A 24,144-nucleotide genomic window follows, 5' to 3' on the forward strand; every position below is an offset into this window, starting at 1 on the left:
GGTGACATGCCTCAATGACTACCGACCAGTGGTACTAACATGCTTTGAAAGGTTAGGTATGGCGCATATCAACTCCTGCCTCAACAAAAACCTGTACACACTACAATTTGCCAACAGACACAACAGGTCGATGGAGGATGTAATCTCACCGGCTCTCCACTCTGCACTGGACCACATGGACAATATAAAAACATTAAGTTGTTGTTCATAGTGATTGTGAGCACAAACAATATATCTCACAATAGACTGCAGCACACACATCCCCATCAAGCTCACGGAACTGGGTCTCCACATCCCTTTGCAAATGCATCCTCGACTTCCTCATCAACAGACCGCAATCTATGAATTGGCAGAAACACTTCCTTCTCGATAACCATCAGCACAGGAGCACCTGCATGTTCTGCCCCCTGCTCTATCCACACTATTCTCATGACTATAACACAATTCCAACTCCATCATCAAATTCACCAACAACACTACCACTACTACTGTGTTTACATATCTGTTCTGCTGCTGCAAGTAGAATTCCATTATTCTGTTTCAGGACATTTGACAATTAAACACTTGACTCTTTGAGTCATAAAGTAATACAGTATGGAAACAAGCCCTTCGGCTCAACTTGCCCACACCGGCCAACATGTCCCAGCTTCACTAGTCCTACCTGCCTGCGCCTGGACCATATACCTCCAAACCTGTCCTATCCATGTACCTGAACAACTGCTTCTTAAGCGATGGGATAGTCCCAGCCTCAACTATCTCCTCTGGCAGCTTGTTCCATACACCCACCAGCTTGTTCCATACACCTGTGTGAAAATGTTACCCCTTGGATTCCTACTAAATCTATTTCCCTTCACCTTGAACTTATGTCCTCTGGTCCTCGATTCCCCGACTCTGGGCAAAAGGCTCTGTGCATCTACCCGATCTATTCCTCTCGTGATTTTGTACATCTCTATAAGATCACCCCTCATCCTCCTGCGCCCCAAGGAATAGAGACCCAGCCTACTCAACCTCTCCCTAACTCTTGAACCTCAAACAGTTGTATTGATCCAGATCCACATGAACACACACATTGAACTTGATTGATGCTGGCCTAGCCCCGATTGCTGATTTTACTGGACTTCAATTTAGGAAACACACAAGACCAAACCTAACACTCACCAGGTATTTCCAGACCCCACATATTCAAGACACCTCCTAGAAGTAGTTCCAATCCATTCATTGTTCTGACTCCTGACAGTCCTCAAATTTGATGCAGCATCTTGAACATGAGTGTAATGAGGCTCAAATTGCAACTCCAAACCAATTAATAATGTGACATTAACCCGACATGATAAAAAACCATGATTCAAAGGTATGAGTCAGACACCCCGACCACACCACAACTGGACTCTATTTATTCTCCTTCAAATGCAGGTCTCCTGTTGCATGGCAAAGAAAGGTCTGGATAGGATTGGAGGAGGTGCTTCCTAATAACAATAGTGACACACGTATGAGACTGGTTTAAGCGCAGGTAAGAGGATATTCCTGGTGAGTGGACTCATTGCTATCAGCTGTTCTTGATGGTTCAGAATGCTTTGGTTTTATTTATGGAAGCGATGCAGTCCCGCGGGACGGATCCTGCCGTAATCAGCTCCTTGCAGTCAATTGATGTTGAGATGTTCTGCTTCTCCTCGTTCTCCGTCTCTCGGTGGTAGAAGTAGTTAAAGTTAGAGACAATAACAGGCACAGGTAGGGCGATGGTCAATACTCCCGCGATGGCACACAGTGTCCCTACCATCTTGCCGCCAATGGTGACAGGACACATATCTCCATATCCTACTGTTGTCATTGTAACAACAGCCCACCAGAACGCGTCAGGGATGCTGGAAAAATGGGTTTGAGGCTCATCCACCTCAATAAAGTAGACGGCACTAGAGAAGAGGATGACTCCAATGAAAAGGAAGAAGATGAGGAGCCCCAATTCCCTCATGCTGGCCTTCAGAGTCTGCCCGAGGATCTGCAGTCCCTTGGAGTGTCTGGAGAGCTTGAATATTCTGAAGACCCTGACCAGCCGGATGATCCGCAGGATGGCCAGGGACATGGTGTGCTGCCCTTGAGTCTGACCATTGCCTGTCTGCTGGGGTTGTTGCTGCTTGATCAGCTCAGTAACAAGTGTCACAAAGTACGGAATGATGGAAACCACATCGATTATATTCATCATGTCCCTGAAAAAGTCAGATTTACTGGGACAAGCTACAGCCCTGACCAGCAACTCAAAGAAAAACCAGAGCATGCATGCTGTCTCAATGAGAAAGAAGGGGTCAGTGAAGAAACTGGGAGCAGGACCAGAGCTTTGGTCGTGGTGAGCCGAACCACTAAACGTGCCCAGTTCCACGTCTTCCCGGAATTCCGGCAGTGTTTCCAGGCAAAAGATGACAATGGAGATGACAATGACAACGACCGAGACCACGGCTACACCCCTGGCTGCACCAGAACTCTCAGGATACTCAAACAGCAGCCAGAGCTGCCTGAAGATTGGGTGTACGGGCAGCTGAACCTCCATTTCCTTAATGAAGCCCTCTTGCTCTCTGAACTGTTCCATAGCTTCGGAACCCAGCTGGTAGAAGATAATTTCATCCGTAAAGACATCGAGGGGCACGTTGGCAGGTCTTCGCATCCTTCCCCCTGACTGGTAGTAATAGAGAATTGCATCAAAACTTGGTCGGTTTCTGTCAAAAAAATATTGATTTGTGAGGGGATCAAAGTAGGGCATGCATCGTGCAGGGTTTCCCAGCAGTGTGTCCGGAAACTCTGCTAGAGTTTTCACGTGAGTCTCAAACCTCAAGCCAGCCACATTGATGATTATTTTCTGACTACCCTCCTGCGCCAACAACTCGTCCATCTCCTGTTGATGCTGCCAGGTCACTTGACTCAGTAGCTTGTCAGTGGGGACGTCACAGTCCAGCAAGTTTCTCCATTTCCACAGCATGTTCAGACAGGAATCGTGGAGCTTAGCCCGACTGGCAGGGATATCATTATCATCAACATCCTCAGGACTCACCAAAACCAACTCCATTTCACGCTTCGGCATCGCAGAGCCCTCATCTGTGGACTGCTCACACTCTTTAGGGACCTAGGGATAAGCACAGTCAAAGCACTGACACTGTCACATATGGCAATACAAAACAGTAGTATAGTTAAGGTGCAGAGAAAGTAAAGGGAGAGAGTAGAGAAAGTAGATGAGGCAATAAGAAACAAAGAGGCAAGAGAAAATGGATAGAAGAAGGATCTGAGAATTGAGAAGTGGAGATTGAGTCATGTAGGGGTACATTAAATACTGGGCAGAGGTGAAGATGGAGGGGGAACAGTGAGGGACATGGTGAAAGGCAGCGAAAGAGAAGTTGAGAGAGGGAGAGGAAAGGTTAGGAGCAGCAAGGAGGCTGGAAATAGGGTGCAAGTGACAAAACAAGTTTTTTTAGTGGAGATAAATTATTACCTTTCTTGGGAAGATGAGGAGCTTAGTGCCCTGAGGAGTCAAGTTCAGGTTGTGGCTCATGGAAGATTGGACTTACCTGAAAAATTCTGGCAGCTCCTTATAAAATTGTTAGCATTCCCTCTGGTGATGTCGGGGATCTTGGGATACCCAAACAACTGAATGCAAACACAGAAGTTCCAAACTTCCCTCATTGTCTCCTGCCTGTGCCCTGAAACTGATATTCTCATGCCATCCAGCACAGCAGTTTTCTATAGTTCAGCTTCAGCTGCTGGGTATACAGCTTCAGCATGTTCACACATTTCACTGGGGAGGAATGGTTCTGAGGGGGACAGGTAAGCCTCAGAAAATTTTCAATTTTTGGTTTGAGTGGATTTAAAATTATTTGTTTTAAACATTTTGTAAAGTACTTTTGGACAGTATTTGGGTGTTTCTGTAAATAAGGGTACCAACTGGTGACATGGGTGACCAAATTTTAAAGTTATTAAATCATAATGAAATATCACAGCATTAAAAATTGCCTTACCTATGATCCTTTTGAGCTTATCTGTGATCAAATTCGACCAAAATCTGACCAAAATGTTATACTTTCAAAATTTGAGAACAAAACGAGTTTTAAAAAAAAAGACATATAAGTAGAGTTGCTAACTTTCTCACTCCCAAATAAGGGACAAGAGGTCAAAATAAGGGACAAATACCCGATGGCAATTCATTGACCGACTCAGCTGTGGCTGGATGAATGATGAGTTGGACCGGGTGCTGGACCGCACAAAGCCCAGCCGGCGGGCCAGCTGAGGAGTTTTGGTCCGGGCGCCGGACTTTGCACGCCACACCGATGATCGGCCATGATAGGGAGAGGGGGTGGTGTCGGCGGTAAGCGAAGATCCGAAGGTCAGACAGCTGGCAAGGCTCCCGACCGACGGGGCCACGGGCAAGGCGCTGCTGCTGCACTCCATGGGCTGCACTACGTCAGGACGAGTGAGACAGGGCTGGACACGGCGCTCCGACCCGACAGTCTCCTCGACCCGAGAAGTAGCAGTTAAATATGGGACAAGGGCAGGACAAGTCTCCTCGACCCGAGTAGTAGCAGTTAAATATGGGACAAGGGCACAAGTAAACCATTCCCTTTCTGTGCAGACACAATCTCCTTTTGGTTCTGGATACAATATCACACTTGCGGAAAAATCTCCAACACTGTCCAGGATGCACTGACCCAAACATGTAAAAACATTAAGAAAAATAAAAGCAGAAATGGCTGCAAGGTCTTCAATCCATTCCGCCATTCAGTTAGATGAGTGATGATCTGATCTAGTGCTTAGATCTGCTTATTTTATTTGTTCCCCACAGGCGCTGTCTCACCTTTAGACCAATTTCTGTTGATCTCAGTCTTGACTATTTTCAGAGATTCAGCTTCCAATGCTCTCTGTAATAAGAAATTACAAATATTCTTGTACTTTTGAGAGAAGAAATTGTTCCTCATAAATAGTAACCCTTTATTCTAATACTAGACTAGCTGCAGACCCATCGGGTCTGCTCCCCCAATGCAATATTCCACCACTCACCCGTTCTCCCAACGCAACCCGTTCCCCCAAGGCAATATTCCACCAGTCATGCATAGCTCCCAACTGTGCAGGCGCAGCTCATTTCTCCTCATCCCCAGCACTCCCTCCCCCTCCTCTTCACCCTCTCTCTTCTTTCCCCTCTTCTCATTCTTTCCCCCAATCCTTCCCTCACCCCTCCCTCCCTCTCCTTACCCCTACCCTCAGTCACTCCTTCCCTCCATAACTCCTCTCCCTACCCCCCTCCTATCTCTCTATCCCCCAACCCACTCCTCGCCTCCCCAATCGCCCCACTATCCCACCTCACATCCCCCACTGCCCTCCTCTCTCTATTCCCCACTCCCTACCTCTCCACTCCCCCCTCCTCTCACTCTATTGCCCCTCCTCTCTCACTCTCCCTACTCACCTAGCCCACTCACAGCCCCTCTCCCTACCCCCTCCTCATGCTCAATCCCCCCACTCTCACCTCACCAGGATCTTTCCCCTCTCCTCCTCCCCTCCCCAATCCCTCCCTCACCTCTCCCTCCCTCCATAACTCCTCTCCCCTCCCTACCCCCCTCCTATCCCTCTATCCCCCACTCCTCACCTCCCCTATCCCCCCCCCCACCCCCTATCCCTCCTCAACTCCCCCACTGCCCTCCTCTCCAACTCCTTACTTCCCCCACCCCTCCTTTCTATTCCCCCTCCACCCCCACAAGACATGAGACAGGAAAAAAATTCGGCAAGGCCCCACCTCCGCCGCAGCCTCAATGAACATTGGCCGGGGCCTCGCGAGTAGAAGCCCGGGTCGGACGAAGCGGCCGACGGAGCCTGCGGCTGGGCACCACAGAGACATTGAAGTGGGCTCAGCCGCTTGGCACCACGGATGCGCCCGTAGACGCAGCTCCAGCCAGCGTCTGCCAGTTGGTGATGCTCACTCCGCTCCTTCAGCTTTATATTCCCCTCGCCGGGCGAGGCGGGCGCCACCCATGACTGACAATGGACCCGGCCAATCAGATGGTGCAGGAAGAGGCGTCGCCATCCCGGCGACTGACAGGAGAGGAGACCAATCTGCGCATGCACGTTTAAGATTTTTTAAACCTTATTAACTTTTAAAATATACCATAGATCGGAACAAAACGTGTTGCCTTGTAGCACAGGAGAATGGCAAGGTGGCGAAAAATCATAGCGCTCTCGTGTACCGATTTTGCGCAAATAGACAAAAACACAAAACCGGAAGAGCACAAGATCAGAGTTTTCGTTATGTATGGATAATGCTCCATGTTCTCAATAGTCACAGGAGGGAAAACAACTTCTCCACTTCCATCTTGTTCCCCAACGGCATTAAACACAGCCACACATCATTCCTGGGCACAGCATACATGACTCTCCATTCAATGCCGATGGCATCTCACCAATGCTTGGACAAACACAAGACAAACCTCTGGCCATCATCACCTTTGTAACTTGGACAAGTCCTCACCTGTTCTGTAGACAATGGCTGACTACTGGATACAATGTTGCACCTCACCATTCCTGAATGTTCTGCTCACATTAATTCCCAGTTCTCTGTGCCTCACTAATCTTGGACATTCCTTACCCATTGTTGACTAAGATCTCGCCAACCCTGCCCAGCCATCCTGGACTATCACACCATTCCTGTGCAGCGGATCTCCTTAACACTATATCCCCTTTCTGGTTACAGTGGTTCACCAGTTCTCATTTACATGCTCTATATGTACTGTACACTGCATCTCATTTTACCTTGCTGTTTTGAAAAGAGTTCACCCCTTCTGAATTCCCCCTGCTCTCGATACCATATCTCACCAACATGCATTACATCGAGTCATAGTCATACAGCAGGGAAACAGGCCCTAACTTCCCCACACCGGCCAAACATGTCCCAGTTTCACTAGTTCCACCTGCCTACGCCTAGCCCATAACCCTCCAAACCTGTCCTATCCATGTCCCCGTCTAACTGTTTCTTCAACCTTGCGAAGGACCCTGCCTCAACTACCTCCTCTGGCAGCTCGTTCCATACACCCACTACCCTTTGTGTGAAAATGTTACCTCTCAAATTCCTATTAAATCTTTTCCCCTTCACCTTAAACCTATGTCATCTGGTCCTCGATTCCCCATCTCTGAGCAAGAGAATCTGTGTATCTACCTAATCTGTTCCTCACATGATTTTATACACCTCTGTAAGACCAGCTCTCATCCTCCTGTGCTCCAACAAACAGAGTCCCAGCCTACTCAACCTCTTCCTATAGCTCAGATCCTCAATTCCTGGCAACATCCTCATAAATCTCTGTACCCATTCCAGTTTCACATCTTTTCTATAACATGGTGCCCCAGAACTGCAGCAAGCAATCAGGAAGGCCAATGGAGTTTTGGCCTTTATTGCTAGGGGGATTGAGTATAAAAACACGGAGGTCTTGCTGCAGCTGTACACAGTATTAGTGAGACCACATTTGGAATACTGTGTACAGTTCTGGGGTCCATACTTAAGAAAGGATGTACTAGCCCTGGAGGCAGTGCAGCGAAGGTTTACAAGATTAATTCCTGCAATGAGGGGATTGACATATGAGGAAAGGTTAAGTAGGCTGGAACTCTACTCTTTGGAGTTTAGAAGAATGAGAGGCGATCTCATTGAAACATATAAGATCGTGAGGGGCCTTGATCGGGTGGATGCACCGAGGATGTTCCCAATGATCGGGGAAACTAGAACTAGGGGACATAGTTGCAGAATAAGGGGGGGCTCTTTTAAAACTGAGATGAGGAAGAACTTCTTCACCCAGAGGGTGGTTAATTTATGGAATTCACTGCCCCAGGGAGCAGTGGAAGCAGAAACGTTAAATATATTTAAGTCTAAAATAGATGGTTTTTTAGCTGCCAAGGGGATAAGGGGCTACGGGGAGAGGGCAGGGATATGGACCTAGGTATGGTTAGTATAGTAAGACCTGAGTGATCTCCTGGACAAGTGTCGATCGCCTGGATTGGGGTCGGAGAGGAATTTCCCGGATTTTTTTCCCGAATTGGACCTGGGTTTTTATCCGTTTTTTTGCCTCCCCCAGGAGATCACGCGGTTCTTGGGGTGGAGAGGGGTGATAGCGGTATAAAGGGGAGGGTAGTGTCTTGTGTTCTGTGTCTTGTGTCTACTGTTTGTGGGTAAGTGTGTCTGTTTAGTGTTCAGCCATGAGCGAATGGCGGTGCGGGCTCGACGGACCTGGTGGTCTACTCTCGCACCTACTTTCTATGTTTCTATGTTTCTATGTAACTGAACAAAATACTCTAAATGCAGTCTCCCCAGCGTTTTATATAACTGCAACATAACCTCCCAACTTCTATACTCAATACTCTGATTGATGAGGGAAAATGTGCCAAATTGCATGATCAGTCATGGATGCGATGACACTCCCCGTCCGGGCAGTGAATCTCACTAGGCTAAACACTGTGCTTCAACTCTCACAGATGTTGTGGCTCACTTACCCCAGACACAAACCCGCAACAGTTCTGGACACTGCTTCTCACCCGTCATGAATGCCACCCCACACATGTCCCATGCACTACCCTTCACCATCCCGGACAGCCCCTCACCTGTCTCGGTTAGCGCTCCTTATCTGTTCCAGATACTATCCTTCATCTATCCTGGACACTACCCCTCATCCTTCGAGCACCCAGCTCCTCACATGTCCTGGACTCTGCCCTTAACCTATCCTGAATGCTGCTCCTCATCTCTCCTGGATACTTCCCCTATATTCTCCTGGACACTGCCCCTCTCCTGCACTTGAAACTGCCACTCATCGTCCCTGGACACTACCCCCAACCTGTCCCAGACACTGCACCACACCTGTCCAAGCTACCACCCTTTACCTGACACAACCAAGATTCCATCCTTTTCCTGTCCCCACCACTGCACCTCTACCCATCCCAGTGCAGTAACCTGCCTCCCCTGAACACACTGTCACTGATCCTGGACACTGCATCTCAGGCACAGGACATTGTCCTGGAATGGTTCACATGGCATGGACTCTGTTTCTTTCCTGTTTGACTGTGCACCACACCTCATCTCTCCAGGAAAAGGTGCTTCACTGGTCTCGCACACAGCACCGCATCAGTGTTCAACATTGCACCTCACCTGTCTTGGTCACAGCACCCTACCGATCCCTGACAAAGTCACCGATGTGATCGGAACACAATTTCTCAACTGTCCTGCACACCACACCTCACTAGTCATGGAAACAGCCTTCTCCTGGATACTGTGCTGCATTTGTCCTGGACACTACCCCTCATTCTCCCATTGTCCCCACATGTCCTTGATTCTGCCCCGCTCTTGACGCAGACCCTGCAACTTGCATGGTCCCTGACCTCACCTGCACCCTGCCCTTACCTGGATTCACAGAAGACTTTACCTGTTCTGACTCGCGACTCACCTCACCTATTCAGTGCACTGCCACTCACCAGTGATGTTCTGGAAGCTGCTCCCGTCACCGGTCCATACACTGCACCTCACGAGTACAGCAGTCCACCCTATCCAGGACTTCCTCTCCGCTGTTGTGGATGTCACAGCTTTATTCTGGACAGTGCCCCTCTCCTCTTGAAGACATCACTTCTTACTTTTCAAGATGCCGTGACTCACCTATCACTACCGTGTTTCCGTGAGTGTATAGGAATGATCTAGGACTGAGTTAATGTAGATTAGGCTGAATTACTGTTACCAGATTGCATCACAGTAACCCAGCACCACAGGTAACAGATAGCATTTGATGGCTGAAATGAACGTCATAAGTGCTGGATCAAAGTGGACTAAGCAAGTTATTCTGTAGGTCATGGAATCACAGGGGTACACGGCACAGAAACAGGCCCTTCAGCACAACTAGTGCATGCTGACCTTTAAACACTCATTTGCTCAATTCTTACATCTCATCAAACTCATTTTTAGTGTGTGTTTATTGGTGTATTAGCTATGGGAACAGATGACGGTAGTAAGTCATGCTCATGTCATAAGAGCAGAATTAGGTCATTCGGCCAATCGAGTCTACTTCACCATTCAATCATAGCTGATCTATCTTTCCCTCTCAACCGCTTTCGCCCTGTAACTTTTGACACTTATTAATCAAGAACCTGTAAATAAATCTCCAGTTTAAAAATACCCAGCTGACTGTGACCATGAATTCCTCAGATTTACCACCCTCTGGCAAAAGAAATTCCTCCTCATCTCCTTTCCAATTGTGCATCCTTTTATTCTGAGGCTGTGCCCTCGGGTCCCAGACTCCAAATAATTATTCAGTAAGTTCCAATGAAGTCCCCCATCATCCTTTCAATCTCCAGTGAGTATACGCCCAGAGTTGTCAAACACTCATCATATGTTAACCAACCATTTCCGGGATCATTCTCGTAAACATCCTCGGAACCCTCTCCAACTCCAGACCATCCCATCAGATATGAGACCCAAAACTGCTCACAGTACTCCAAATGCAGTCTGACCAGTGCCTTATAAAACTTATAAAGTGTCTTATAATACAAAATCGTAAAAAATAGCAGTAGATATGATGACTGCTATTAGGAAGGACTGGCAAAAAGGAAAAATAAGTGAGGTATAATTTAGAACTCAGCAAAAGAGAACAAAGAGTTGGATAAATTAAATGAATACATAATATCAGAATAGATTGGCAAGAAACATAAAAACTTCCAAAGGATGGTAAAAAGGGAAATTTCGGGCCAAATTGGTGTACAATTCAGTATGGATTAGCAATGTTTTGCTAATCTATTGATGATAGATGCCTTGGAGGTAATTGATGACATGAGTCGAGGGGAATATGGAGTTAGTGGTCAGGGGGGGGGGGGGGGGGGATAAGAGACACCCGGAAGTGAAGAAAGTCGTAATACATGCCCAGAACAGACATGGTTTATGACCAAGGTCAATAGTAGTGCTGGTGGTTGGGTTGATGGAGCCAGTGCCTAATTATATTAAGAATGGGCAGGGCGAGGGAATAGTAGGTGGTGAGATAGTTGGTGGAATAATCTTCTAGTGACATTGATTTAATCAGTGTCTAGGGAGCAGGGTGGACTATGGAGATGATGTCACTAGTCAGGGAGACTTGGCAGACGCATGGTCAGGGAAATATATGAATTCAGTGTACAAGGGTGAGTGTTGCATCACAAGAGAGGGAGATTGTTGGCATCAGTGGTCTACGACAAGGACTCTGTAGCAGGACTGGGTGGACATTATGTGAATCAGTAACAGTAACTGGTGAGAACAAGGGAGTTACTGATCAAAAAATATATTAGTCCGTCGTGAGGGAGTGCGATAGTGTTCAGTTCAGGGAAAGAAATTACGTTAGTGATAAGCTGTAGGGTGGAGTCAATGGATTGGTACAGTGAGGTAGAACGTGTCAATGGTTAGCAAGATGGATTAAGTTAGTACACGAAGGATTGCATCAATGGACAGGGAGATGATTAACTCAGTTATCAGAGGGAGATACATTAATGGCCAGCAAGAATGAAGTGGGAGATTGTTTCACTGGTCTCGGATGGATTCAGTCCGTGAGCAGATAGGAACATAACTTGAATTATAAGGGAGGAGATAGGAGTCAGTGGCCAGGATCAGGATTATATTCTGTGATCAGGGAGAAGAACAGAACGGATAGTGAGGTGCAGGGATGGATCCTGCATGCATGGAAGGCAACCTTCCGATGGCCAATGAGAGGGATGGGATCAGAGTAATTGTTAGTGAGCCGGGAGATAGAGTTTGTAGCTCCTTCAACTTGGCCCCATGCTCTTCTACTCTTTAAACTCAACAGCCAGACTCATTCTAGCCCATTGCACTTTTTGTGAAAGACCAGCAAGTTATACCATGCATTTCAGCATCAGGTGTGTATGATCCAATGAGTGTATCATTGCCCCACTGGCTGGACTGGATTGGTGAATCAGTGATCTATTTCTCTGGTGTGTGGGTGATTAGTGATCTAACAATGCTGTAAGATTAGCACAATCCATTGTCCTCCCCCTCACAAGGTTGCATATTAGATAAGAGAAATCCATAAATCTTCACATCACCACAAGTTTATCAGATCTGTGAAATCCAACACATTTCTATATCCTGCTGTATGGTCCGTCACCATCTGTGGCCGTGTGGGAGACTAACGTAGTTCACTCACATCAGCACGCTTTGCATGATGATCCACCAGCATCTGTACGGACAGTCTGAGTATCATCAAATTAGTGCAATCCACTTGCCTCCCCATTACAAGGCATGTATTAGATAATTTCTATTGCCTGGCCATCGAATGTTTCAAACCTACCCATTGCCAGTTTGAGTGGGAGAGCAGAGTATTCCATTCCCATACACTTTACCAGGTTACAAAATCAAGGTGATCCTTCACCCTTCCCATCAGCAGGGGTATAGGAGGACTTGGTGATTTATCAGCTGAATGTTAGATCAACGTGACCAATCACCCTTCCCCAGTCAATCACATTCTCATTACCAGCTGAGCAATAGATTAGTGTAATCCACCATTGTCCTCATTGCCAGTCTGATCATAAAAATCACTCCCTCTCCTCAACCTGTACATTATATTAAAGTAATCCATTCACAACCTTATCGTCAGGCTGTGTTTCAGATTAGTGATCCAAGAAGGAAACAAATAGCAGAATAGATAGAGAACAGGTGTAAGAAACAGCTACTCGGGTTATTCAATGCTGCATAGTTAATATTAACTTACTTGTTTTTGGATTGGTTTATTATAGTCATGTGTATTGAGATAAAATGAAAAAATGTGTTTTGCGTATTATTCAGGCAGAATTTACTGTATACGAGTACAAGTAGTGCATAAATAAAGTTCAGAATATAGTGTTACAGATTTAGAATCAAAGTACAAATGCTACATGAACTAAACTGAGAATTAGAAGGGACTTCTCCAGAAGGCATTGCACACCACCTTTTCAGGGGCAATTAGATTTGGTGACTAAATGCTGGTCTTGACAGCGACACTCTGGCCCTGACAATGAATGTATAAGAAAGCTCAGTGGGCAGTACTAGCTGGCAGGCTCGGAGTAGCCATAGGTAGGGAAGTGAAGGCCAATTTTTAAGGAAAGCAATGGCATCTGAAGCCAGGGAGTAGAAAGGTCAATGGCCAGGGAGATGGAGTTTGACCATGAAGGACACGATCAGAAGGAATGAAAGGTGTGAAGGCCAGAGAGGCACGAATGATCAGTGTTTATGGAGAGGGGCAGTGGCCATTTGCAGTGATGGAGCTGATGGATAGGTGGACAAATGGAGCTGAAGGCCAGGGAGAGAGATGGTCATGAGGAGTGATGCATTCAGTTAACTGGTGATGAGACTCAAAAAGAGAAAGTCTGTATAAGGGACAAGGGAGGGAGATTGTGCAAGTGAGAATGGACGCACAAAGAATTTCAGAACTTAAAAGCTGATAAATTGTAAGGGTAAAAAGACACTAAATGGGAGTTATTTACAGGCCTTAAAAAGTAGCCAGGATATAGGAGACAAGTTAGATCAGGAGATACAATTGGCATGGAAGAAAGGCAATGCTACGGTGGTAATGGAAGATTTCAATATGCAGGTAGGCTGGGAAAATCAGGTTGGTACTGGACCCCAAGAAAGGAATTTGTAGAGTGCATCCGAGATGGATCCTTAGAGCAGCTTGTACTGGAGCCTACCAGGGAGAAGGCAATTCTGGATTTAGTTTTGTGTAATGAACTGGATTTGATAAGGTAACTCAAGGTAAAGGAACCACTAGGAGGTAGTGGCCATAACCTAAGTTTTAATCTGCAATTTGAGAGGGAGGTGGTGAAATCGGATGTGTCGGAATTGCAACTGAGCAAAGGGGACTACAGAGGCACGAGCGAGGATGAGGGTGGAACAGCAATGGCAGGAATTTCTGGGAATAATTTGGAAGATGCAGCATCTTTTCATAGCAAAGAGGAAGAAAGATTCTAGGGGGAGAAAGGCGCAACCGTGGCTGACAAGAAAAGTCAAGGATTGCATAAAACTAAAAGAGAAGGCATATAACATTGCAAAGATTAGTGGGAAGCCAGAGGATTGGGAAGCTTTTAAAGAACAACAGAAGGTAACTAAAAAGGCAATATGGGTGGAAAATATGAAATACGAAGGTAAGCTAGCTAATAATATAAAAGATAGCAAAGGTTTCTTCAGTTATATATTGAGTAAGAAAGAGGCAAGAGTGGACGTTGGACCGCTGGAAGATAATGCAGAAATGATAATGGGGAATAAAGGCAGAGGAGTTGAATACCTTTTATGCATCAGTCTTCACAGTGGAAAACACCAGCAACATGCCTGAAATTCAAGAGAGTCAGTGGGTGAAAGTTAGTGGAGTGGATATTACTAGGGAGAAAGTGATTGGGAAGCTGAAAGGGCTGAAGGTGGATAAGATGGACCAACTGGTCAGGCTGCATTTGGAATATTGTGAGCAATTCTGGGCACCATATCTGAGGAAGGATGTGCTGGCCCTGGAGAGGGTCCAGAGGAGGTTTACAAGAATGATCCCAAGAATGAGTAGGTTAACATATGATGAGCATTTGATGGCACTGGGCCTATACTTGCTGGAGTTTAGAAGAATGAGAGGGGATCTCATTGAAACATACAGAATAGTGAAAGGGTTGAGTAGAGTGGATGCTGAGAGCATGTTTCCAGTAGTGGGAGAGTCTAGGACTAGAGGTCATAGAATTAAAGGACGATCTTTTAGGAAGGAGATGAGGAGGAATTTAGTCAGAGGGTGGTGAATCTGTGGAATTCTTTGCCACAGAACACTGTGGAAGCACGATAGATAGATTCTTGATTAGTACGGATGCATGAAGTTATAGGGAGAAGGCAGGAAAATGGGGTTCAGAGGAAGAGATAGATTAGCCAATATTGAATGACGGAGTAGACTTGGTGGGCCGAATGGCCTAATTCTGCTCCTATCACATATGATCTTCAGATGCTGGACTTTTAAGCAAAACACAAGTGCCGGTGGAATTCAGCGGGACAGGTGGCATCTGTGGAGGGAATAGATAGGTGACATTTCAAGTCAGGACCCAATCTGAAGGTCCAGACCCAAAACCACACCTATCCATTCCCTCCACTGAGTTCCTCCAGAACCTCATGTTTCGGGGAAGAATGGATGGCTGTGTTCAACAGGCTGGATATAGGGCAGATGCCAGAAGGGAGATTGGGGCTGACCTGACCTGCACTCATTCACCACAAGAGCAATATGACAGAAATCAGTGGTCAAGTTGTCGTTCTGAACCCCGCTGAGGTCGAGAGGCCTTGGTTACCTTTTGGAAACACAGGTCAGTTTACAAGAAGTTGAAACCGGCTGCCATTTTCCACTGGTATACTTGTTCAGGACAGTAGTACAATCAATCATTCCAACCATTACATCATTCAATGAAACCTTTCGTAAGGTGTCCACTCAGATGTCAGAACACAAATCTGTAATCAGAGCAAAGTTGGATGTTCAGCATGTGTATCACAGGTTGATTTATTTTCTTCATCCATGCCTAAACATTCTTTAATTCTGAGATTCCATATCCAATTTGGTAATCCCATCTAACATCGAGATGAGGGGAAACACAACATTGCAACTGGTTCTAAATATGTCAGCAATACATCTGCAGCAAACCTGATAGTCAGACAGGTCTGAGAATAAAGAGCTAGATAAGTGAAAGCAAGCAAGAGCCTGCTATCAGGAGCAGTAAAATATTTACAAGCTTTGGGGAGGTGTGCGATGCCAATGTATCGCCTGCTGTAAGTAATACTCAGTTACGGAAAATTGGCGCTCGAGCTTAAAGATCAAGCTGTAGATCAAGTCACATATTTTAAAGAGTGTTTCAACATAACTCAATACTCTACTAAACAACATTGAAGATGAAGTTGTAAGCAACAAAAAAATGAAATAGTGAGGGGAAGAAACACAGAGAGGACAAGCTACAATCTCTAAACAATGCAAGGGAAACTGCGAGACTGGATCAGAACAGTAAAGTACCTTAGATACTGAAAACCCATCTAAAAATAGGAAATGTTAATAATTCAGACTGGAGCCACTGGGCAAAGGGGATTTTGTATGACCACATCTTTTGCCATTTCATTGATTCCCAATGTGTTCTTTAATCAGAGTCTGGAACCGCATGGAAGTGACCAGGGACAGTTTGCTAAAATTTCCGATGAAGGCAAAGAAAAATTCCTATTCATAAAAGGTGCACCTTTTAAATTCTGCACCCCAGGGGCTGTGGATGCTCAGTCTTTGAGTACATTCAAAACACGGAGGAAAAGAATGTAGACACTGTGGGTATCCTCCAGGCCACGTCCCCTTCTCGCTGCTACCATCGGGCAGGACGTACAGAAGCCTGAAGTCTCACACCATCAGATTCAGGAACAGTTACTGTCCTACAGCCATCAAACTCTTGAAGCAACCTGCACAACCCTAATCCTACCTCTACAGCAGAACATGACAGCTTACCTCGTGTACTGCTATAGACTTAGTTTCTAATTAATTTTGTACTAATATATTGTTTTGCAGTCTTTTTTCCCCCACTGTCTTGCATAATATGTAATTTAGGTATAATTCATGTTTTTGTGTGTTGACTGAGTCAGTGCCTATCATACTGCTGCAAGAAAGGTTTTCATTGTATCCGTGGCTCACTAATGCATATGATAAATATGACAATAAACTCGACTTGACTAGAATAGGTAGCTGCAAGAAAGGGGGAGGGGGTGGTTTACAAATAATTAGTCAGAGATGATTAATACACAAGGAGCTACACAGATAAATCATACGAGATTCATGATGTACTTGTTACAAGGTACAGAGTGTAGGCAATACACGGGTATGGACCATGTACAGACAGAGGGCAATTTAAAGGTAATTGGCTAGAGAAAGAGGCCAATGTACAGAGGGCTGGAGCCAAGAGAATCAATGCACAAGGAATAGAGTATAGAAGAGGGCACCATACAGGGACTACAGAAAAGGAGAGAGAGCAACATAGAAGTAATTAAATACAGAGAGCATTATGTCGAGAACTGAACACTAATGCCCCTGCCCCACTTAGGAAACCTGAACAGAAACCTCTGGAGACTTTGCGCCCCACCCAAGGTTTCCGTGCAGTTCCCGGCGGTTTTTGTCAGTCTCCCTAATGATTGAAAGTGGTTTCTGCTTCTTCTATGCAGGTGGTTGCCAGAGGTTGCAGGTAGTGGAAGGTCTTACCTTCCACTACCTGCAACCTCCGGCAGCCACCTTCAACTAGCATCGCAACCGGCTTCGACTAAAAAATTACCTATTTTTAAAACGGCAACCTATTTTAGTCGCGGCCGGTTTTGAATTTTTTGAAATAATCGCCTGAACATAGAAGAAGCGGAAACCACTTTCAACCATTAGGGAGACTGACAAAAACCTCCGGGAACCGCACGGAAACCTTGGGTGGGACGCAAAGTCTCCAGAGGTTTGCGTTCAGGTTTCCTAAGTGGGACAGGGGCATAAGTCAGCGAAGTACAGAGAGGACATTTGTGCACTAAGGGCGCCGCATTGAAGGCAGCCACTGCCTACAGTCCATTTGTTTTTCAATCTTTTTTTAACTTTAGTTTGAAAGTTTGTTTTGGGGAATCTTTAACTTTTCTATGTGGGGGAGGGGGGCAGGGTAAAGGGGAAAATATTTCCCAGTCGCTTCCTGGCGGGGACACGACTATTCTCCGAGTCGCGACCTCGCCCCCCCTCCTTGCAGCCTACCACCTGGATTGGCGAGGCCTTTCCTGCCGGGGACCGGACCAGAGCTTCAACAGCAGCGGCGCAGTGCTGGATTCACCGTGGAGCGGGCGATGCCTACCCGGATCGCCGTTTGGAGCTCCGGAGCGTTGGGCCGCTGCTCCAACATCGCTGAGCTGTCGTTTGGGAGAGCTTCCAGCGCGGGCGGCGCTGAACAACATTGCGGAGTCCTGGGGCCCTTTGCTGAGGGCTGCCAGCGTTGCATCTCCGCCCAGCGCAGCCTGCGGACTATGGGAGCCGCGGACTCCGGTAGGTGGTGCCCGACTCGGATGTCGAAGCAGCTGAGGAGGTCCTCCAGTCCCGACGTCGGACTTCCATCACCCCGGCGAGCGGGCCTGAACATCGGGCCGCCCGGAGCGGCGACTGCAGAGGGCTCCGGAGGCCCCAACCACGGGTGAACATCAGGAACATTAGAGGAAGGTGACTGACTTTGGTGCCTTCCCTCACAGTGGGAAACTTTTGATTCAGCTGGGTGGGGATGTTTTATGTTGAACTCTATCGTTTGTCGTGTTCTTTATTTTTATTGTATGGTGATCACATTTCACTGTGCCAACTGGCACATGTGACAAATAAATGTATCTTGTATGGAGAGAGAGAACAATACACAGAGAAAGGACAATAAATGGGATTAGAGATAGGAACAAATATAATGGACAAGACAGAGGGCAATATATGGGATCAGAGAATGCAATATTTTAGGGGCAATATGCAGAGAACTCACAAATCTGATTTTTTTTGTTGAGGAAATGACAAAGATGATTGATGAGATAGAGCAGCGGATGTTGTCTATATGGACTTTATCGCATTTGGCAATGTGGGCTGGTCCAAAAGAATAAGTCACATAAGATCTATGGTGACTTGGTAAATTGGATCCATAATTGACTTGGCCATAGAAGACAGGGTGGAAGGGAGTTTCTCTGATTGGAGGTTGGTGACCATTGGTGTTCCTCAAAGAGCAGTGCGGAGACCTTCGTTGTTGTGATATGTATTCATGATTTGCAAGAAAATGTAGGTCATCTAATTAGTAACTTTGCAGGTGACATACAAATTGGTGCAGTTCTGGAGAGCTGGAAAGATTGTCAAGGAACACAGCAGGATGTAGATCAGCTGAAGATTTGGGCAGATAAGTGGCAGATGAAATTTAATCCGATGAAGTTTAATGTCATACACCAGAGGGCATAGGTTTAAGGTCAGAAAAGGAAAGATGAGAGAGCTTTTTGAAGCAATTTTGTTTTGTTTTTTGCAGAGAGCAGTGGGTAATTGGAACCCTCGGCGAGAGGAGACGGTGGAAGCAGATCTGACAGGAATGTTTAAGAGACATTTAGATAAACACATGAATAGGAAGGCAATGGAGGGACATAGCTCATGAGCAGGCAGATGGGACAAGTTTAGATTGGCCTCATGATCACTGCATACACAGTGGGATATAGAGTCTGTGCTATACCCTTCCATGTTATATGGGTTGACTGGACAAAGAGAAAAGGGCGAGGGGGGGAAGAAGCAGCTTGGGTGGCTGTGAGCGGCCGCCGGGCCGGACAGCGGAATCGGCCGCCACCTCAGCGCCTTCTGCCGGCCCCCGCTCATCTCTGGCAACTCTCTGTCTAAAAACCGGTCTCCTGCCACTCGCTAGCCTCACTCATGTCCAGCAAATCATTAAATTCCAACAGCGCAATTGTTACTCGGCTGTGGGAATTTAAGGATTTGCAGGAAGCGGCTGACATGAGCGAGCGGCAGGTGAGAGGTGTTCAGACGGAGAGCACTGCCAGAGGTGAGAGGGCCAGCAGAAGGCGCTGAAGTGGCGGCCAGTTCTGCTGTCGGATCCCGGTGGCCGCTCGCAGCTCCCCGAGCTGCTTCTATCCCCGGCTACAGTGCGGTTGCTTCACGCCCAGAGAGCTGCGGCAGCGGTGAGTGAGTCACTGCCATTATCCCTGACCCCCTCCTTCTCAACACTCCTGCCCTCCCCGCAACTTCATCCCTGGCACAGACTATCCACACGCTGTGAAAGGAACTCTCCCCCCAATTGGTCCCTTGAACAAGTGTTGTCATTCAATAAGATGACAACTGTTTCAACTTTTCCCTGTACTCCCGTTTTTCCCACCATCTCTCCACCTGCCATCACCCTTCACCCATTCAGTAATTAAGAATAAAGGAGACTAGGAAGCCTTGGGTAAATTGAATTGTTACTGTCTTTATTTTTATTTTTACGGAGTGAACAATCTTGGCATGCGCGGTTTAATTATTTTTTTAAAGCCGACCGACTGCCTACCCCGAGTAATTACGGCACGTGCCTGGTACACCCACACCTCAACGAGTTCCAGACCAGTCATGATGTAGAGTTTTGCTTCCGTCGTCTCTGGCTCCAGGTCTTTTTCTCTGAAAAGAAATCCTTGAGTCCCTTTGACAACCCCTTCTCCAATCTCCAACATTCCTCCTCCTCTTGGATTCCTCCTGCTGTCCTTCTACTCTCTGGACCTCTTTATTCCAACTGCTGGTGTGACATCAACTGTGTCTTGACTTACATAGAAAACAGGTGGAGTAGGTAATTTCCCCCTTCGAGCCAGCACCACCATTCAATATGATCATAGCTGATCATCCAAAATCATTACCCTGTTCCATCTTTTTCCCCATATCCCTCGATTCCGTTAGCCCTAACAGCTAATTCTAACTCTGTTGAAAACATCCAGTGAATTGGCCTCCACTGCCTTCTGTGGCAGAGAATTCCAGAGATTCACAACTCTCTGGGTGAAGAAGTTTTTCCTCATCTCAGTCCTAAATGTCCTACCCCTTATTCTTAAACTGTGACCCCTGGTTCTGGACTCTCTCAACACGGGGAAAATGTTTCCTGCATCTGGCCTGTCCAATCCCTTAAGAATTTTGTGTTTCTATAAGAACTCCTCTCATCCTTCTAAATTCCAGTGAATATAAGCCCAGTCGATCCATTCTTTCATGTCAGTCCCGCCATCCCGGGAATTAACCTGGTGAACCTGCGCTGCACTCCTCCATAGCATGAATACCCTTGCTCAAATTGGGAGAATAAAACTGTACACGATATTCCAGGTGTGGTCTCACCAGTGATCTGTACAACTGCAGTAGGACCTCCTTGCTCCTTTACTCAAATCCTCCCACTATGAAGGCCAACATGCCATTTGCTTTCTTCACTGCCTGCTGTAACTGCATGCTTACTTTCAGTGACTGACATACTAGGACATTCTCTACTTCCCCAACAACATTCTACAACCTCCCCCTCTTAACGCACAGCCCTCCGCACACTCAGCAACAATCCCAACATTGTTATTAAAGCCTCCTACAGGAGAGGTGCTGTAGTCTGGCAGGCTGATCTCTACCATGCTGAGGCCAGGCGTCAGCTCTCATTCACCTCATACCGACCCCCTTGACTATGACCCCACAGATGAACATCAAGCCATCACCTCCCAGACTGTTTCTGATCTCATCATCTCTGACAATCCCCCCCTTCACAGCCTCCAACATTATCATTCCCCAGCAGTGCACTGCCTGCTTCTATCTCCTCCCCAAAATCCACAACTGGACTGCCTCAGCAGAGCCGTCGTCTGTCTGCTCTTGCAGGTACTCTCAGGGGCTGGTTAGTCTCAATTATTTTTCTACTATTCCTAGTCTCTAGAAGATACATTGGCTGCTCAATTATTGCATCTATTTAAGACAGGGATTGAGAGGGAATCAAGGATGTAAGATTTTGAAGAGAAAATGAAAATCAGCCAGTTTTATTAAATGTCGGGAGGGGCTTGATGTGCCAATTGACCCGTTGCTTCACCTAGGTGTTTTTGCGACGTTAATGAGTGGAGCAGTTTTCTATAGACGGCAAACAAACTATCCATTAGTCTATCCCAACAATCAATAAACTCCTTGTCCAAATCTTGATGCTCTGTTTCCTTTTGGTTACAAAATTAAGCATTTAACAACACAGGCAGAGTTAGTTAGTTGGGACTTTTAATGCAGTCACATCCAGAAAAGGCTGTATCAAGGTTAAAACGTAGGCAGCAGGTTCATCAAGGTGAATTCTTCTAAGACTACTTGAACACGCATACTGCTTTCCAATTGTACCTCAGGAGGTACTCGACGAGTTTACAATGTACTAAAACTACCAGTTCCAGTACATCTGCTGTGAATCAGGCATTGGGTGAGAGATACTCATTTCATTTCAGCAAGGGTTGGATGATTGCACGAGCAAGGTCCTCAACGCATTAGGTTTAACATCCATCGCATAAGAATTACAAAAAAATACAAAATAGTCCCATGGAGGATGCAGATAAAGCCAGACCATAGTACATAAACATTCGCCAACTTCCCCCTTCTTTTCCCACTACCCCTATTCTCATCCACATCTAATCCTGTTTCCACCTCTATCTCTCAGTTTTATATTTATTGCCTTCACATGTGCTTACACTCCCCACCCATACACAGCAACAAGCCAAACCCCATGTTCAAACACACGTCCTCATCCTCCGCGCCACGCATTCTAACCTTTCAGCTCTTACACCGACACAGCCTCCCCTCTCGCACTGGACCCCGTCTCATCATGTATTTCCACTAAACTCCTCTTCAGGTTTTATTTTATATCTCCTCCCTTAATGTAAACCGGACAAACCGGTATCCTGGACAACAGCAGCTCTCATCCCACGGCTAACCCAGCTGTAATCTCTCAAATCTTGCCAGGAAATGCTTTTGACACAGCTCCATATACAACTTCAGAACAGGAGTGACTTTCGGTGAGAATAGCTCAGATACCGGGACAATTGGAAAACGAAATGTTTTGCAAAAGCTTCAATTTTCATTCTACTTTTTTAAGTGCATCACACGGCTCAATATTTGTGTTCTGTAGCAAAAGTAGAGCGTTGGACCAGGCCTGCTCCCATGAACCCCACATGTTCCAATATAAAAGTACTGATCCATGGCAGAACTTTACAAAGACAAGAGAGGTTGCAGAACTTTACGGCACAGGTTTCCTCCAGTCCCCCACAGCACAGCTGCAGAAACTCCCAAAGACCTGTGTGCTTCAGTAAATTAAACTACTCATTCTTAAGCCTTTGTAGTTCAATTGCTTGGAGTCACAATGAAAGAAAGGCTACGATGAAATCTGATCTTTTCTCCCCATACACAGTAGGAAGTTTCATAAGATGACCGAGTTTGGTGTCAGTCAACAACGTGGCAGACATGGGAAAAATTGCATCTCTTCCAGTTTGTCTTAAATGCCTATCGACCGTAAAACTCTCTTCTCTTTCTCGTTGAGGTGATCTGAAAACGGTGTGTAGCAGGGCTGCTGCGCAAACTGCCGGAGGTAATCTGTTAGATAAGCCTGAAATTAAAAGACAGAATGAGTGTGTGTGCGTGTATGTATATTTATATAAATAAAACGCACGCGAGCACATGCACAAAGAGCATTTACTACTTTGGACTCACCACATAAATCATGGCAAACACCAGCCCCCACATTCCACTCAGCACCCAGAAATTACTGTAGCAAAACTATTATTTACTGCATGAAAAATGTTGATGACAAATGGCAGAGACGCTCCAATTGTGATCCAACCACAAGCATGTGGAACAGCTGGTAGAGCCACCGCCTCTCAGCTCCAGCCAACCTGGGTTCAATGCTGACCTCTGTCGGTGTGGAGTTTGAACATAGGACCATATGGGATTCACCAGCTGCACCTGTTCCCTTTCACATCCCTATCAGATGCAGCTGCAGTAGGTTAACTGGCCACTGTAAATTGTTCAATGTGTGTGTGTGTGTGTGTGTGTGTGTGGGTGTGGGGGGGGTGGGGGGGAAGAGGAGTTAGTGAAAAAGTGGGATGAGGGAAATAAAATAGGATTAGTGTAAATGGGCGTACGTTAGTCAGCACATACAAGGTGGACAGATGGACTTATTTCTGTGCTGTACAAGCCTTCTCTGGATGACAAACAAACTCCATTTCTAGATCTATACAGTTGATTTTGTCCGCAAATCGTAAAAAACACAAATCACATGATGTAGTAAGCAAAACTGCTAAGAACTACTAAAATTGGGTGTGGGGGGGGTAGTTTTTCCATTTGTAGGAATGAACTTGTGTGTACATCGGACTTTTAGAAATTATGGAAACTCCTATGTAGATGCAGATTTGTGATTAGGAGCATTCCTCAGGGATCTGTTCTGGGCCTATTGCTGTTTGTGGTTTATATCAACTATTTAGATAAGAATGTACAAGGCATGAAGAGCAAGTTTGCAGACAACACTAAAATAACTGGTATCATCCATAGTGAAGATGGATATCAAAAATTACAGCCGGATCTTGTTCAGCTAGGCAAGTGGGCTGAAGAATGGCTAATGGACTTTAATACA

The 24,144-nt window shown here is 46.2% G+C and overlaps 2 protein-coding genes across 2 annotated transcripts in view; both read right to left on the reverse strand.

Annotated features, from left to right (window-relative positions):
- Positions 1-1,543: 1,543 nt before the first annotated feature.
- On the reverse strand, positions 1,544-4,976 carry kcna10 (potassium voltage-gated channel subfamily A member 10). Its single transcript, XM_033042664.1, has 2 exons — positions 4,832-4,976; positions 1,544-3,112 (listed from the first exon to the last, which is right to left on the reverse strand). Exon 2 carries the CDS (start codon positions 3,068-3,070, stop codon positions 1,565-1,567), a length of 1,506 nt encoding a protein of 501 aa, XP_032898555.1. The 5' UTR covers positions 3,071-3,112; positions 4,832-4,976; the 3' UTR covers positions 1,544-1,564.
- A 16,761-nt stretch (positions 4,977-21,737) lies between these two features.
- ipo9 (importin 9) overlaps positions 21,738-24,144 on the reverse strand; it is a 47,410-nt gene continuing 45,003 nt past the window's right edge. Inside the window, exon 24 of the mRNA XM_033042665.1 lies at positions 21,738-23,121. Coding sequence (XP_032898556.1) covers positions 23,011-23,121 — 111 coding nt within the window. The 3' untranslated portion in view covers positions 21,738-23,010. The remainder of the gene's footprint in view (positions 23,122-24,144) is intronic.

Source organism: Amblyraja radiata, chromosome 24 (assembly GCF_010909765.2).
Source record: "Amblyraja radiata isolate CabotCenter1 chromosome 24, sAmbRad1.1.pri, whole genome shotgun sequence".
Taxonomy (NCBI): domain Eukaryota; kingdom Metazoa; phylum Chordata; class Chondrichthyes; order Rajiformes; family Rajidae; genus Amblyraja; species Amblyraja radiata.